The sequence below is a fragment of the Bemisia tabaci genome, chromosome 2 (assembly GCF_918797505.1).
Source record: "Bemisia tabaci chromosome 2, PGI_BMITA_v3".
In the NCBI taxonomy this organism is placed as follows: domain Eukaryota; kingdom Metazoa; phylum Arthropoda; class Insecta; order Hemiptera; family Aleyrodidae; genus Bemisia; species Bemisia tabaci.
The window spans coordinates 79,468,948-79,485,474 of record NC_092794.1 but is presented as its reverse complement, the minus strand read 5'-3'; the positions used below and the strand labels follow the sequence as shown (position 1 = coordinate 79,485,474).

The 16,527-nt window shown below is 41.2% G+C and overlaps 1 protein-coding gene across 4 annotated transcripts in view; it reads right to left on the bottom strand.

Annotated features, from left to right (window-relative positions):
- LOC109035218 (transcriptional adapter 1) overlaps nt 1–16,527 on the bottom strand; it is a 94,360-nt gene that overhangs the window by 17,778 nt on the left and 60,055 nt on the right. For 2 of the 4 annotated variants that reach the window (XM_019048779.2, XM_072296374.1), the window contains exons 4-5: nt 12,903–13,154; nt 677–874 (exon numbers count right to left, since the gene is read on the bottom strand). In XM_019048779.2, coding sequence (XP_018904324.1) covers nt 677–874; nt 12,903–13,154 — 450 coding nt within the window. The remainder of the gene's footprint in view (nt 1–676; nt 875–12,902; nt 13,155–16,527) is intronic. The other 2 variants (XM_072296375.1, XM_072296376.1) reach the window with 1 other exon arrangement.

Genomic DNA, 16,527 nt, shown 5'->3' with positions numbered 1-16,527 from the left:
AGGCACGGAAACGGATTGCCTTGTGACATCATTCGGTGGCATTTCCCGTTTGAACCCGTGTATTTCGATCTATCCGTATTATTTATGATGACTATTTTAGTGCCTATCTGATTTAAAAACCAATGATATTTTCGTTCTCAGCTCACTAGATGGTTTTAATATTCGAACAAAGAAAAGCATTATTCTAACCCCTGCCACTCAAAAATGTTGGTTTTTGATGCAACTTTAAATCACAGAGACGATGCTGGGCTCTTGAACAGCTAATCATACTTAAAAGGGGAGGCCACCTTGTGTTCCATCTAGAATTCATCAGAATGTAACTAAAAGTTCCTGTATTACTTCAGTGAGCAACCTCCTTTGCTGATATTTTGAAAAAAATATTTGGAATTTCCAAAGCCCTTTGGCATGACTTCAATTGGAAACTCAAATAGGAGTCCAGAAGCTTCACATAAAGAAACTTGTGACCACATTCCGATCAAAACTAGGGGGAACAAAATGTAACCTAACCTTGTTAGGAAATGTTCTTGATGGGACAATAGCTATCATCAGAAAAATCAATCCTTCCCCATTTCTCCTAGATTGCAACAGGTACCTATATTTAAAATATTCTCTGGTGATATCCAAATAACTTGGTAACCTGACGAGAAGACAAATTGGGCAGATAAGGACAACTTACTTGTGTTGCGGTGACCAAGACTTCAGCTGCTGATGACTCGGCCCCATCTAAACCCAACTCCCATGCGACCAACATCATTCGGCCATGAATCATGGAGAGATCAGGTAGGAAGAGTTCTTGAGAAGCATAATGCTGCTGCTCTATCAAAGATGGGGAAGGTGTTCGTCGCTCTGGAAGGTATTCACCCCATTCTGCTGCCTGCAAAGTAAAATCATATAAGAAATGTAGCGAATGAACAGTTTAAAGATATCTGACAGGAAAACCTAGGTTGTTTTTTAAAAAAAAAAAATCGATTTTCGAAAATGGTTGCTCCAAGAGGTGTAATCTCTTTAAAAGTCCAAATTAACTCCGGCTCAAAAGGATGTTTCGGAATATTCATCATGGCCGACGCTTTCGCGCGTAAGTCGGGAGAAGCACAAGGTCACTCAGGGCGGATATCTCTGAACAGTCTCAATGCGAGGAAAATATGAATGTAAACACGCCGATTGTTATTAAATGGTTAGAATCTCGTCTCGTCACACGTGTTTTGGCGGATTGGCGTCGACCATGTTGAATTTTGAGTAGCATCCTATTGAGCAGGAGTTAGATGGACAACTCCTCTAACGAAATGTTCACCTGCGCCGTAGTATCGATTTTGAAGCGGGAAGCTCAAAAAACGCAAAGAGCCTCGCCAAAAAGTGGTGTTTTTAGCCCCTTTTTGTATACCCGAGTTGATCAACCGAACAGTGCTCAAATGAAAGCCTATGGTAAGGCAAACTTTCATGCAAAGTTTCAACTTGAAGTGACCCCTCGTTCAGGCTGTACAGCGTTGCCAATTTTCCATTTTTATGCGCTATACTCAAGGAATACTGGATGATCATGGTTCAACAGGCTGGTACACCCGAGTTGGTCAACGGGACAAGGCTCAAACGAAAGCTTATGGTAAGGCAAACTACCAGGAAAATTTTCAACTTGAAGTGAAACCTCGTTTAGGCTGTACAGCGTTGTCAATGTTCCATTTTTATGCGCTATACTCAAGGAATACTGGATCATCATGGTTCAACAGACTAGTACACCCGAGTTGGTCAACAGGACAAGGCTCAAACAAAAGCTGATGATAAGGCAAACTTCCTGGAAAAGTTTCAACTTGAAGTGAAACCTCGTTTAGGCTCTACAGCGTCGCCAATTTTCCATGTTTATGTGCAAAAATTGAGGAATTCTGGATCACCATGGTGCCTAAACGAGGTTTCACTTCAAGTTGAAACTTTTCCAGGAAGTTTGCCTTACCATAGGCTTTCTTTTAAGCACTGTCCGGTTGATCAAATCGGGTATACAAAAAAAGGGGCTAAACTTGGCGAGGCTCTTTCTTAGGCAGATTGTGAAGTTAAGAGTGCATGTGAGACTTTGCCGATGCGCTCATCTTGATTTTTGAGTTATATTCTATAGGTAACGAAACACTCATATTTTTGCTCTGGCAAAAAATTGCAACTCGGCCCATTGGCGAAAAATTGCCCTTGCATATGCCAACAGCTTCAAGGAGTGTATACAGCCGGCAACGCCGCACCAAATTCTTCATCTCACACCGCGCTGCGCTGCCGACGGAAGGATTCCGGCCGCACTCTGCAAGCGGCTGGGCCCGACGTTGCCGGTTGTCAATTTTTTTCGCATTGTTAGCGCTTAATATGGTCAATCCTTGAGGACTGGGATGAATAAAAGGAAAACAAAAATGTAGTTTCTGATACTTAGCTGACTGGCTATTTTTATTATTAACTTTTCAGGAGATTAATGCTGCAATGTATCTATTAAATTCATTCAGTAGATTTTTTAGGAACACCACTATTAATAATATATTTTTTGATTTAACCAAGTAACATCATTAATAATATAAACTTCGAAGGATTCTGCCTTTTTCTATTTCACTCGAGGGGAAGTGTCCCCTCCCGGACTCTCTTCCCCACCCGGTGACTGACGCTGCGCTGTGCTGAACGGTTCAGCCTGAACCTTTCCCCTACGTCTGACCGTTCCCCACTCCTCTGTCAATCGAACCATATGCCACCGCTTACGTATTGTCGCTCGCCCACCCAGGTACCTAGCGGCCAGCGGTCAGTTGATGATAAATCTCGCTCATGCTCCTATGCAGCTACGCATTGATTACGCCAGCTAATTACTTTCTGATAATTAGAATTTCTTCGATAATAGTTTTCTTTATTTATTCGACTGTATTTTTTTCTCTGTTCTACTGTGATTTCCTTGGTTCTCTACTGTGTTTTTCCTAAATCTCTGAGTCAGAAATCTGAAGCACTTCGGTATGCACCGAGTACTTCAGATGTGTGACCTGAAATCTTCGGTATATACCGAACTACTTCAATTGTCTGACCCGAACTTCGGCAGATGGACCTTAACTTTTCGGATGCATGATCCGAAAACTTCAGAGATCCATATGATCTCAGCTTCGGGTTCCATGCACAAATTTTTTTCTCCGTGTTTCCTTTTAGGGGACGCAACTAAAATTTCAGTAAATTTTTTTCAGAAAAGTAAAGAAAGAAAAAAAAAAAAAAAAAAAAAGTGGCTAACGATGGTTCCTCACCTTCACGTGGTGTTGGCTGTTTTTACTAAGTGGGAACCGTCCATTTTAAGATATATAGTCTATTTCTTGCCCTGCCATTATTATTCTACAAGTTAATTGTGGAGTGAGAATTTCATAATGTTTTCTATGAAATCTTCAAAATATAGTGATAAAAAATTTGCAACTACTACAAAATCGGCTCGCGAAGCGAGCCGAATGTCACTCGCGTAGCGAGTGACCGGGAGTCCAGGGGGCGTAGCCCCCGGCTAGGCGTGACGGGCGCGCGAAGCGCGTCCAGAACGACTAGTAAGTTCATAAGTGACAACGGAATGTAGCGAGTGCTATGTAAATGTGATAATAATTTTACGATTTCAAATGTTCAAGGGATTGAATATCTCTTGTTGGTGCCCCTCCTATAGTTCTAGATCTAGCCACCTGAGGCAGCACTGTGACCCACTCGCCCGGGGTTGTCGGGCAAGGCAACCTCCAATGTATCTATCGTCCGGTCTCCAACATGGCGAAGTCCTTTCTTCCTTTTAGCTGCAGTTGTATTTATACAGGGTGTCCCAAAAGTCCCTTCCACCCCCTCTAAAATTTTACGTAATTAATATTTTGAAACGAAACTTTGGGGATGTTCATCGATCAATGTTAGCTACTTGTGGGGGCCCCCCAAAATTTTCGGGCCCCCCCGTGGGGAGGGGCTGCGGACCCCAACTTTTATTTTTTAAATGGCAACCCCTATCTTGTGATACCTCATTCGAAAGAGCATAAAAAACTAAGAATTTTGGCGCAACCCGCAGATCAATATCTTAATTTTTGACCGAGTTATGATAGGTCAAAGGTCAAATTTGACCTATTTTCAAAAAATTATAACTCCGGTTCAAATTATCGTAATGAAAAAAATAAAACGGGAAAATTTACCACATTGTAGGCACTTTTAAGGAAAAATCACAGAAATTACTTCAAACTAATTTTAAGGGGGGTTTCGGACCCCCAAATACGTCAATTCAAATGTCATTCAATTTTCCCGCGAAATAAGCCAATTTCCCCCAGATTTGCCTCCACATTAGTTCAGTAAGGTCAAAATCAGTTCAACATTACGTTGGCAACTCCCCAAATTTCGGGAAAAGTTAAAAAAAAATTTAAACGGTCAAATTTAATCACCTTTAATTTCGTTTTTTTTTTAAACTTATCCCGAAATTTGGGGAGTTGCCAACGTAATGTTGAACTGATTTTGACCTTACTGAACTAATGTGGAGGCAAATCTGGGGGAAATTGGCTTATTTCGCGGGAAAATTGAATGACCTTTGAATTGACGTATTTGGGGGTCCAAAACCCCCCTTAAAATTGGTTTGAAGTAATGTCTGTGATTTTTACTTAAAATTGCTTACAATTTGGTAAATTTTCCCGTTTTATTTTTTTCATTACGATAATTTGAACCGGAGTTATGATTTTTTGAAAATAGGTCAAATTTGACCTTTGACCTATCATAACTCGGTCAAAAATTAAGATATTGATCTGCGATTTGCGCCAAAATTCTTTGTTTTTTATGCTCTTTCGAATGAGGTATCACAAGATAGGGGTTGCTATTTGAAAAATAAAAGTTGGGGCCCGCAGCCCCTCCCCACGGGGGGGCCCGAAAATTTTGGGGGGCCCCACAAGTAGCTAACATTGATCGATGAACATCCCCAAAGTTTCGTTTCAAAATATTAATTAGGTAAAATTTTAGAGGGGGTGGAAGGGACTTTTGGGACACCCTGTATTTAGTTTTCCATTATTTTCACATTCCACGTGGTGTTAGGCGTGCGTTGGCCGTCTTCGTCAGTAACCCATCGCTACGCAAAATCATGTGAACATCTTTAGAAAGTTACTCGGCGAGCTCGTGGTCGGTCGGGACGTGTGCCATGAGCCTATTCGGGCCTTACAGTCAAGGCACGTTGTCGTAAGTATCACAATCATCTATTATCGCAATTCCTGTTAACTCGTTTGATCATTGTGTATTGATCCGGTCCATTAATTTTCATCCTGTTTACGTTCTGTAACATGGTCTTCTGTAATGAGTCATTAGCCCCTCATCCTACACATCAAGCTCTTATCAGTTCTTTGTCCTCGTCAAAAAACCTGACCAAATGTCTAGATCCATTTCACCAGCCCCCCCCCCCCCCCACTTCCACAAAAAATATGAAAAATATGCCATCGTTTTGTAAGTGTTTTGTAACGTTTTGTAAGTCTAAAAAAAAAATTGTAAGTCACTCCAATAGGTTCAAATGGATAACTTCATTGGGGGGGGGGGGGGGCTGGAGAGATGGTATCCCCCCCACTTCGCGATCGATAAATTCTCACAAGGTCAACGTTTTGTGAGTGTTTTGTAACGTTTCGTAAGTCCTAAAGAAAATTTTGAGACTCAATTTTTAGGGGGGATACGGCTACCCAAAATTTTGGGGCCAGCCCCTCCCCCCCCCCCCCCACTTTACGATCAATAGATTCTGACAACGCCAACGTTTTGTAAGTGTTTAAGAACGTTTTGTAAGTCTAAAAGAAAATTTTGTTTCTCAATTCTTAAGGAGGATACGGCTTCCCAAAATTTAGGGGTCAGACCCCCCCCCCCCCCACTTGGCGATCGATAAATTCCGTTAACGCCAATGTTTCGTAAGTGTTTTGTAACGTTTCGAAATTCCAAAAATAAATTTTGTGACTCAATTTTTAGGGGGGATACGGCAACCCAAAATTATCAGGGTCAATCGCACCGTTCAAATATTCCGCGCTAAGACCACCGGATCTCTCGCCCGGATCTTTCTCTCCTCCGTGCCATGTTACCGCAGCCTTTCAACCTTTCCGACCGTTTCAGTGGGACAGAGATAAATCGTGTTCCTACGCTATTTAGGGTTTCAACTGCTTGGGTAACTAGGACCATCGACTGCTAAATTGTCATTCACCCTTAGAAGCTCAAAAAGAACTTGCCTCAATGAAGCGCAATGTGAAGTCAAAACAAGCAGAACAAGGATAAGGTGAAGGATGCGGCCTGAGCTGAGCCCGTCTAATCGAATATTGCCACTTGAACCGACTCAGCTCAGGCGGCGGGAGTTTTAGTGGGTACACCATAAAATGATGGTAAGTCTCACACGCCTTTCTGTTTGGTTCCTGGCTACCAGAGTCTATACAAGGTTTCTCCCACCTTAAAAAAAAAAAAAAAAAAAAAAAAAAAAAAAAAGAAAAACCAACCGCGAGGAGGCAGGGCGCATAGGTGACACGGCGCAGCGCGCCTCCGAGATAGGGTCCATAGATGATACCGATTTGGGCACATTTTTATGGTTTTTTCTTTCGATATTGCTGCTCGGGGATGTTTCCTAACGTTTACATGGCAAAACCACAATAAATTTTACTTTCCGCCGATTTTAAAATGCATGTTTTCGAAAGAAAGTGAAAAAAAAACCGGCGCTCCGCTTCGCTCCGCGCCGGTTTTTGGTTTGAGTGTCCGGCCTCAGTTGTTCTGTCTTTTAAGTGACCCGCGCGTCCACCGCGGGAAGAGTGTATTTTCCGAGGGGAGGGGCGGGGGTGAAGAGTTATCAATATTTGGAGGTTGGATTTACGTTTTGTCGCCAGATTGCAACAACAATCCTCATGTAATGTCTGATATGAAAAAAAAATGTCAACAAACGCTGTGGCAAGCTTGAATGACGATGGATGAATCTCCATAACCCACTGTGCGACAACATTGCCGTCTTGTCCACCAATTATCAGTCTGTAGCCCACTGTGTGTCAATATAGCCATCATGTCCACCAATTATCAGTTCGTGACCCCTTGTACGACAACATTGCCGTCTTATCCACCAATTTTCAGTTCGTGACCCTTTGTGCGACAACATTGCTGTCTTGTCCACCAATTTTCAGTTCGTGACCCACTGTGCGACAACATTGCCGTCTTGTCCACCAATTTTCAGTTCGTGACCCACTGTGCGACAACATTGCCGTCTTGTCCACCAATTTTCTGGTCGTGACCCACTGTGCGGCTTCCCTCCTCTTTTGCCGCACACCCCCCGCCTAAAACTTTCAAAGCTCGCCATTTTTAAACGGCTCGACCGATTTCGCTCAAATTCAACACCATTCTAGAACTACGTAAGATCTTCCTTCTGTAAAAATTTCGGGGGGAAAGCTTTTCATTTGCGCGAGTTATCGCGCCCACAAAATTGAACCTCCCCCCACTTCTCGCCCCCGCCACACCATTCGAAATGTAATACTTCGATCTCCGTTTTTTTTTCGCAGAATGGTAGTCCTGTTCCTCTACTTTACAACGCAAAAAGTTTCACCCGGAAATTTTTTAAAATGAAGGAAATATAACCCAGTAAAAATCAGAAAAACCACGATGAGTCGGAAATACATACACACACACACACACACACACACACACACACACACACATATATATATATATATATATATGAATTCAAACGGCATGCATATTCGTAATCTACGACCCATGATCGATGCTCATTACATGGTCTTTGGTCCAGGTCTGACATCAGGGGAGAACGCAATAGTGTATTTCCTTCCGAAAATACACTAATAGGGAGATTTGCTGAAATTTCAGCGGATGGCTGAAACTTTAATTTTGGTCACACGCTCATGTAAGAGGACCATTCCTATCGGAAATTTTACGCTCTTTAGTTTCGAAAAGAACTCACTTTGCCTAAAAATGCATATTTCGCGAGATATTTAGACTTTTTGACAAAAAAACGAGATTTGGCAACGTTTTTTCCAAAATGGCGGATATTCCGGGGTTTTACTGTTGGCACAGTTGAAATTCGAATTCCACGCAAAAAATCACATGAGAAAAGTGTCACTTAAGTAATGTTAAGAAACTTTCCAGTGAAAATGCTATTATTCCTGGACTAAAGGGTGTTCGTAGAATTTTGGAATAAAAACTGTGCTCACTACGTAAACATACATGAAATGTTGTGCCTGTTGACCAATTTTTAGATGTTTCACGGCACGGGTTTCATCTTTGCGGGACGAACCAAAGCGTCGAAAATCACAAAATCCGCAAATCAGACGCTCGCGGCTCAACTTCAAGGCCTATTACGCACCGTTTAAAGTAATTTTTTACGAATTTACTTTATTACTGAGGGGCTGCGCCCCCTGGCCGCTCCGCGACCCAACCCCCAGGTCGTAAATTTGTTTCAAGGACTGAGAGGGTATAGGACCGAAGGCGTAGGCCATCTGGGCTCTGGGCCCCCGAGTTTTCTTATAGTTTGGTGAAATGAGTTCCTAGCTGACTCTGGATGGTTGACTTATGATCAGTCGTGACGTAGTTAAAATTGACTGCCGTAGAATTGGACGTATTTCTGCCAAACGGAAGTATGTGCATGAAGATATGAGCCCCGAAACCCATAAGAATATATGCACAGCAGGGCTCACGTCCGGGCGAGGGCGACCGCGACCCTCTCGGCTCGTAAACTGTCGCGCGAGAGTTTTATGGGTCTTTTAGGAAGCTGCCGTCTGTCCCAAAAAATATCGAAAACGTTCATTTGTCTTTAAAGAGAATCCGTGTTATATCGGCGCAATCTGGCATCCACATTGTTTGTCCCAGTTTCGCAAATTTGGAAAAAAGGTAATTACTCTCGTGTGGGTGAAAATTTCAAAAATCGGGCTTCGAGGTGCACGTGCGCGTGTAAGGTTGCATCGGTGGGTAGAAATGTCTATGTTGGGACTTCAATGGTATGCTCTGTACACCTTGACATAGACAGGATGAATTTTTTAGATTTTCCGCGATAAGTCGACCAATTGTAAACATTTTATGGACAAAAAGCTTCAGCATAACCATTTCAGCTCGCCCCCTCATCATGACGAATTTCAAGTTCATAGGATCAATATTAGTCACGAAATAGGCAAAAATAAATTTGCAGATTTTTCGCAATAACTCGGCTAAAAATGAAAAATTCAAAAAAAGGAGATCGCACCGTGCTACAGCACATAAGATGTCACAACTCCGTAAAATTTCCATACCCTCTTCCTAACGGTAACTTGAGGACAGCGCGGAACAGATCTCGAAAATTTTGGGGCTTACGATTTTATAATATAGTAAGATACGTTCATTACTAATTCAATAGCATCAAAAGTCAAAAGTAAGACCATCCTATTAGAACAACGGGCCCTAAAACTGTATAAAATAACACTTACCGCAGTGTATAATTGCTGTTTTCTACCTATGGCTAGCATTTTAGCCGCCGTATTGGATTTGCAAGCTTCCAGATTAGTCAAGAGTATTTTTGACTTCATATTCGTAATGTACGCCTCAAAAATACATATGCAACGATATCCCGCTTACACTGCGGCATGAAAAACGGCTTTTACCCGCCGGCAGTTTTGGAAGCCATATTGGATTTTGAGGGGTTTGCATGAGTTGTATAGTGGGTCATAACTCTATGCTCGAAGCTTGTGACCCCGTAATACAATCAATGACCAGCTCACTTGATGGTAAAATGAGAAATTAGCGATTATCTCGCCGCGTGGCTGTTTCCGGCCGCCATACTGGATTTGCGTCATTTCCATGGACCGAGGGGAATTTTAAAATCTATATTCGGATTTCACGATCCAAAAAACTAAGAATTAATATCTTACATGACATAATACGGAAATTTCAAAAATACGGGTTGTCGATTGGCGGCCATTTTGTTTTTGGGCTTTAGGGGCTTCCTGAACGGTTCCCAAGGTAATCAGCATCCAAATTCTGATTCTGGACATCTCAACAAAGAGATTCATAAACCACACACCAACTTTCTTCAGAAACTGGCCCACGGATGTACACATGAGGACATACTGGTGGATATAGTTCCTGTTGATTTGATTCGGAATCCCGGTTAACGCATTAAATGAAAGGGAAATACACATAGTTTCTTCTGCTTTTATTAATCATCGCCAATTCCTTGTTTTGTGATTTTTCAGGCGCTGTACCCACGAGATGAAATAAGTTTCTTAGGAACGTATTCGTATCTCGTAGAAGCTTAGGTCATGGAGAATCCAAAGCCGTTAAAAACTAAATTATATGGCAGTTACAATTTAAACCGGCATATCTACAAATAACATATAAAAAAAACACATGAAAACACTGATAAATCGCATTTCATCTTCATTGCAGGAGGATGTAAGATGTGGATAACCTCAAACTTGCTTGCTCATAGCAGCCATCTTTATTATTATTTATTTACGGCCGTAAGAATATCGTGTCAGCCTATTTGCACGCGAACAATGAAAAGCCGGCACAGAAATGGCCATACTCTGTCTATACAGGTACTCTAATGTAAATAAGGAAAAAAAATGGCGCGTGTCCGTCTTCTTATCTATACCTGCCGACTCTGGGGCTATCTCTCTCCCGCTCTCATCCGGTTGACGTTCACCGTTTTTCTCCGAATTTCCTGTTCTTATGCTCCTCAAGAATCTGACTTGAATGGTCGAGCAAAACTGGGTGCGGAATCCGAGATAAGACTGCCGCTGGGTGCGGGAGTTCCCCTGATTTCCTTCACTTGAATGCTGAAATGAGGAATCTTTCTGGCTTTTTATCGCCGAATAATTGGATCTTCTCGGCCGTTTTTTTTTTTTTTTTTTTTTTTTTTTGCGAAAACGGTGCATCGTAGAAAGTTGGCGCGATGCTAACTTTTGATCAGCATCCTGCGGAGAATCGAGTGGTTGAAAAACTCTTTTTTCTACTTGTTTTCGGTCATCACTATAGGGACTAATTTTTCAATATTTTGCTCTTGCTTTGCTATTCAGAAGTATTTTATCTACGAGAATCAGTTTATTAGTACTTTAGGGACATGTTTAGCAGTATACATACAGGGTGTCCCAAAAGTCCCTTCCACCCCCTCTAAAATTTTACCTAATTAATATTTTGAAACGAAACTTTGGGGATGTCCATCGATCAATGTAAGCTACTTTTGGGACCCCCCAACATTTTCGCCCCCCCCCCCCGTGGGGAGGGGCTCCGGACCCCAACTTTTTTTTCAAATAGCAACCCTCCCCCTTTGTGACACATCAATCGAAAGAGGATAAGAAAAGAACATTTTGGGCGCAAACCGCAAGTCAAAATCTTAATTTTTGACAAAATGGCTGCCGGTCAAAGTTCAAAATCATGGAAATTTGACATCTCCGCTTTTTTGACGGATTGGGACGAATATTGGTATCCGACGGTTTTTTGAGACGAGGAAAACGATTCTAGCATTAGTTTTCCGGACATCCTGTCCTTCTCAAAATGGCGGCGGTCAAATTGGCGACCTTGGAGCGGTAAGGGAGTATTTAGGCTGTCTATCGGTGGATTTGCTTGAAACTTTGTATTAGGGGGTATTTAGGCATGAGAAAAGCGAATCGTTCATGGGGTTTTTGAAATTCTGAATACGTTCAAAATGGCGCTGGAAAAGTGGTGGAAACTTGGAATTACAGACGTTTACGGTAGGATTCGTATGAAACTCGGCCGCCGTTTTGAAAGTGAGCAACATTTCAAAAATTTAAAGCAAGAGAGCCATTCGTTTCGAACCAGAAACCAACAAAACCTCGAGTTTCATGCGAATCCAACCGTAAACGTCTGTAATTCCAAGTTTCCGCCACTTTTCCAGCGCCATTTTGAACTTATTCAGAATTTCAAAAACCCCATGAACGATTCGTTTTTCTCATGCCTAAATACCCCCTAATATAAAGTTTCAAGCAAATCCACCGATAGACAGCCTAAATACTCCCTTACCGCTCCAAGGTCGCCAATTTGACCGCCGCCATTTTGAGAAGGACAGGATGTCCGGAAAACTAATGCTAGAATCGTTTTCCTCGTCTCAAAAAACCGTCGGATACCAATATTCGTCCCAATCCGTCAAAAAAGCGGAGATGTCAAATTTCCATGATTTTGAACTTTGACCGGCAGCCATTTTGTCAAAAATTAAGATTTTGACTTGCGGTTTGCGCCCAAAATGTTCTTTTCTTATCCTCTTTCGATTGATGTGTCACAAAGGGGGAGGGTTGCTATTTGAAAAAAAAGTTGGGGTCCGGAGCCCCTCCCCACGGGGGGGGGGGGCGAAAATGTTGGGGGGTCCCAAAAGTAGCTTACATTGATCGATGGACATCCCCAAAGTTTCGTTTCAAAATATTAATTAGGTAAAATTTTAGAGGGGGTGGAAGGGACTTTTGGGACACCCTGTATGTATACTGCTAAACATGTCCCTAAAGTACTAATAAACTGATTCTCGTAGAGATAATACTTCTGAATGGCAAAGCAAGAGCAAAATATTGAAAAATTATTCCCTAAAGTGATGACCGAAAACAAGTAGAGGAGGACGCAACTACGGCTTTCAGCAGAGCAACCGATAAGAGAAAAAAGGTTTTGGAAGAACTTTTTGGAACTGCCTGATTTTACGCTTTGTATGCTTTCATAGCTATCAACACCATTTTCTTCTTGGTTTATGGTGTTTTTAAAGTCTCCCAAGACTGTTCTGCAATTCAAGGGTTCCACTCTCCTGAAAGGCTCATGAGTGTAAGAAGAATTGTAACAAGAGTATGAACCACAACGTTTAAAGCAAGCAGACAATACCGGATGTAATGTAGCCCTAAACGAGTCTATTTTGATGTTACCGTTACAAAGGAAACATTATTACCCTATGGAAGATTAAAAATTACGAGCTAAAGGTGCTAAAGGTAACATACTATAAAGTCAGCAGATTTTGCAAAAGGTTTCGATACTTCTTCCTCGATTTTAGGCATTTTCTGGGGGGGCTCACAGGGCTCTTTGTTTTTTACCAATTCGACTTTTTTGGAAAGGAGAAACCTCTTTTTTGCTGTGTCATCCTCTGATTTGAGGCAACTGCTGATTAATCGAAGAATAAACCGATTATGCAAGTGTAGCTGATGCTGTGGTAGCATGTTCCTTATTTCTCCTTCAAATTCTTTTTTGCTTATCTGCAAAGAAAATTAAATAAATAGGTGAAAAACAGTAATTCATACAAACGATTTCCCTATGTTGAATTGCAATCCCTACGAGAACGAACAAATATGAGACGTGAATTTGGGTAAGGTGTTGTTGGACCGTCCTTCTCATGAAAAAAAATTAAAAAATTGACCATCCTTAAAGATATACATGAGAGTGCGGCTTAATTGTATGCAAAAAAAAGAGTTGGAAAAGTTCAGCTCCCCGGTTTCCAATAGGTGCCAATACATCTAAAAAATATTCCTGTAAAGTTCAGACGGACCGTAGCATTTTTAGAACTCCCGCCGGTGACGTTTATGCCAAAAAATCGAGTTTTCGACTTTTGCCTCTGAATTACTAGCCCTGTGATCAAAAATGGCTTTTTTCTGCAAGATATACGCGTCGTAGCGAAAAAATAATTATTTTCAAAATTAAAAATCAGACCGTTTTTTACATTAGAATCTTGACGGAAATGGAGACAAATTCCAAAAAATCACTTATAACATTCATCCTTCAGGACACCTCTTCTCCGAGCTCAAAAAAAACGCGGCAGCACTCAGATAAAGTATGCAAAAAAAAAAAAAAATGCCACTAGAATAGGTTGGGGGGGGGAGGTGATAAAACTACAAGTAGTACAGCTAGGGTGGTTCTTATTTTTCGACTTTCCGGAAATCAAATGTCCGACCCCCCTAAAAGTTGTCATTTGGTGTGAAAAGAACCTAAGAAAAATTTCAGCCCGATCGGATCGTCCTAGGTGGTGCCCCGCGGCGCGGCGGCACCACCTAGTCTCCAAGCGGGAACTTCAAATTCCGGACAATTGCGTTTTTTCGTCATTTTGCGAATTTTTTTCTCCCCTTTGAAATGTAGCTATGGCTTTGAAATTTTTGGAGGTAATACACTTTTTAGGGTTACACTTTACGAGAAAAATAACACAATTCACCCCACTACTTTAAAAATGACCGCTTCCTCCCCTCAAAGTGGTCACATCGTGCGATTTTGCCGATTTTTCCTAACATTCACCCCGCACGGTTTGCCTGAACGAATTTAAATGTTTTGACAAATCAAAAGCAATGACGCTTCAGATTCATGAAGTAGAGTGTCTGCCGAGTTATTTAAGCCGACAAGAAAAACAATCTGTAGAGCTCCTGGAAAATAAAGTCGACTTAAAGGTATTTTATGGCTAAAAGGGGCAACTTACCGATGGTAAGTCCCGTTATATCACTGAAAATAAATTTTCTCGATAGTTATGATGCGTAGGTTTCTTGAATATGGTTTTCTAAGTACTCGACCACTGAAACCACAGATTTTAGCAACATGGAAACATACCTGGACATTTGATTTTCGAAAAGTCGAAAAATAAGAACCACCCTAGCTGTACTACTTATAGTTTTATCACCCCCCAAACCTATACTAGTGGCATTTTTTTTTTCTTTTTTTTTGCATACACTATCTGAGTGCGGCCGCATTTTTTTGAGCTCGGCTTTTTTTGTCCTGAGGGATGAATGTTATGAGTGATTTTTTTGGAATTTGTCTCCATCTCCGACATGATTCTAATGTAAAATTTAACGCTCGGATCTTTAATTTTGAAAATAAGCATTTTTTCGCTATGACACGTATGTCTTGCATCAAAAAGCCATTTTTTATCACAGGGCGAGTAATTCAGAGGCAAAAGTCGAAAACTCGATTTTTTGGCAAAAACGTCACTGGCAGGAGTTCTAAAAATGCTCTGATCAGTCTGAAACTTTACAGGATTTTTTTTACATGTATTGGTACCTATTGGAAACCGGGGATCTGAACTTTTCCAACTTTTTTTTTGCATACCAATAAGCCGCAACCTAGTATACATATATGTTATAGTTGTCATTAAGGTACTTTATGAGCGTTGTTTTGACTTGGACTGGACCATCCAGAGGACTTCTACAGGCTACAGTATCAATTTTATAGACAGAATGTTGAAGATTTAGCCAACAATAGTTAAAACTCAGTGAACAACTGAAATGTTCATTTCTGAAGGAAGTATTATCTTGCATTATTATGTTCATTCGAGCATAATATTCCCTCATAGAGAAAATAGGGAATACCTATCGTGCACGAATGAGCTCTTTCCATCTTTAATGAGATTTTCGGTTGCACACTGAACTTTAACACTTGTTTGCAAAAACACAAATATTTTGCCTAAAAACGGCCCGTGTTTGGATTGCCACCCTGTTTATACAGATTTTGTGTTTCATTTGTAATTCAGAGGAAATGAAAAAAGGGTCCTTGTAAATTACAAGCTATGGCTGAGAGAACAACAGCTGATTCCTTCAAAGAGTCTCCAAATTCGCCTAAAAGCATGATTTTATAGCACCAAGGAGTCTCTTATTGAACTCCCCCTAAAAACTGCATTAACTTGAGTTTGTCTGCTAAGGCAAAACTATAGTTTGAATTAAGTCCGCTTTTACGAGTCAAAAGTATTAGTAGTAAAATAATACTAAGGTACTTATGCAAAACTTTATAACAGCCTCTACTCATGATTTAATGGCGCCAGACAGCCACTTTCAGGCTCCCCCAACAACAGCATGAACTCTGATTTGCTTGAAAAGGTAAAGTTACTTTCAAACATATCTCAAGTAATGGTCATGTGCAGCGTTGCTGTTATACAAAGCTCAAGACACTTATAGATTATCCCAATGTGGTTCTCTGAGTGTTTTTAAATGAGCTTTATTCACATTTTCACAAAATGGAGAGACCATAAGAACAGGAGACAATGTCTGATGCCACCCAATCAGTTACTAAGTCACTTACGTCAGAGCTAAGTTTTACCAAAGTTTCGAGCATGGCCAAGTAATGGTGCCAAAAGTGCAGCTAGCTCTTAGACTATTGGCCATATCAAACAAGGAAGAGACTGAATTAATCCTTTCTAAAAAATGCTAATTGTAAGCCATATTGAAACGAATGACAGAAAAAATTAACAGCGTGGCAGAAACTTTGAATCACGTAGACCGTGCATCCGGCTCGGTTTTGTACAGGCGAAGCGTGACAAGTTTCTCGGATCAACATGATGGGCGGAAAGAGAGGGGGAGAAAGATCGTGTGTCCAATGTCCCAAGCACTCGAAGAGACTGCAGGAAAGCAATGGAGAATCCGTTCGCGCGCTCGGGTTTTCGCTAATATCTCATTTTAAGTCCATTTTCAGACAAAATTCTTTAGGATAAAAGTTGGAGAACACGTAAGTTTATAATCGAATCGCGAAGTTTCAGTTTTCCAAACTAATTACCAACCAAGAAAAAAGCCGCACATTCTGACAAAAATTCACCGGGGCCGCTACTGCGCATGCGCAGATGTGCGCATTTGGGACACACGAACTCATCGATGCGGGTCAGTG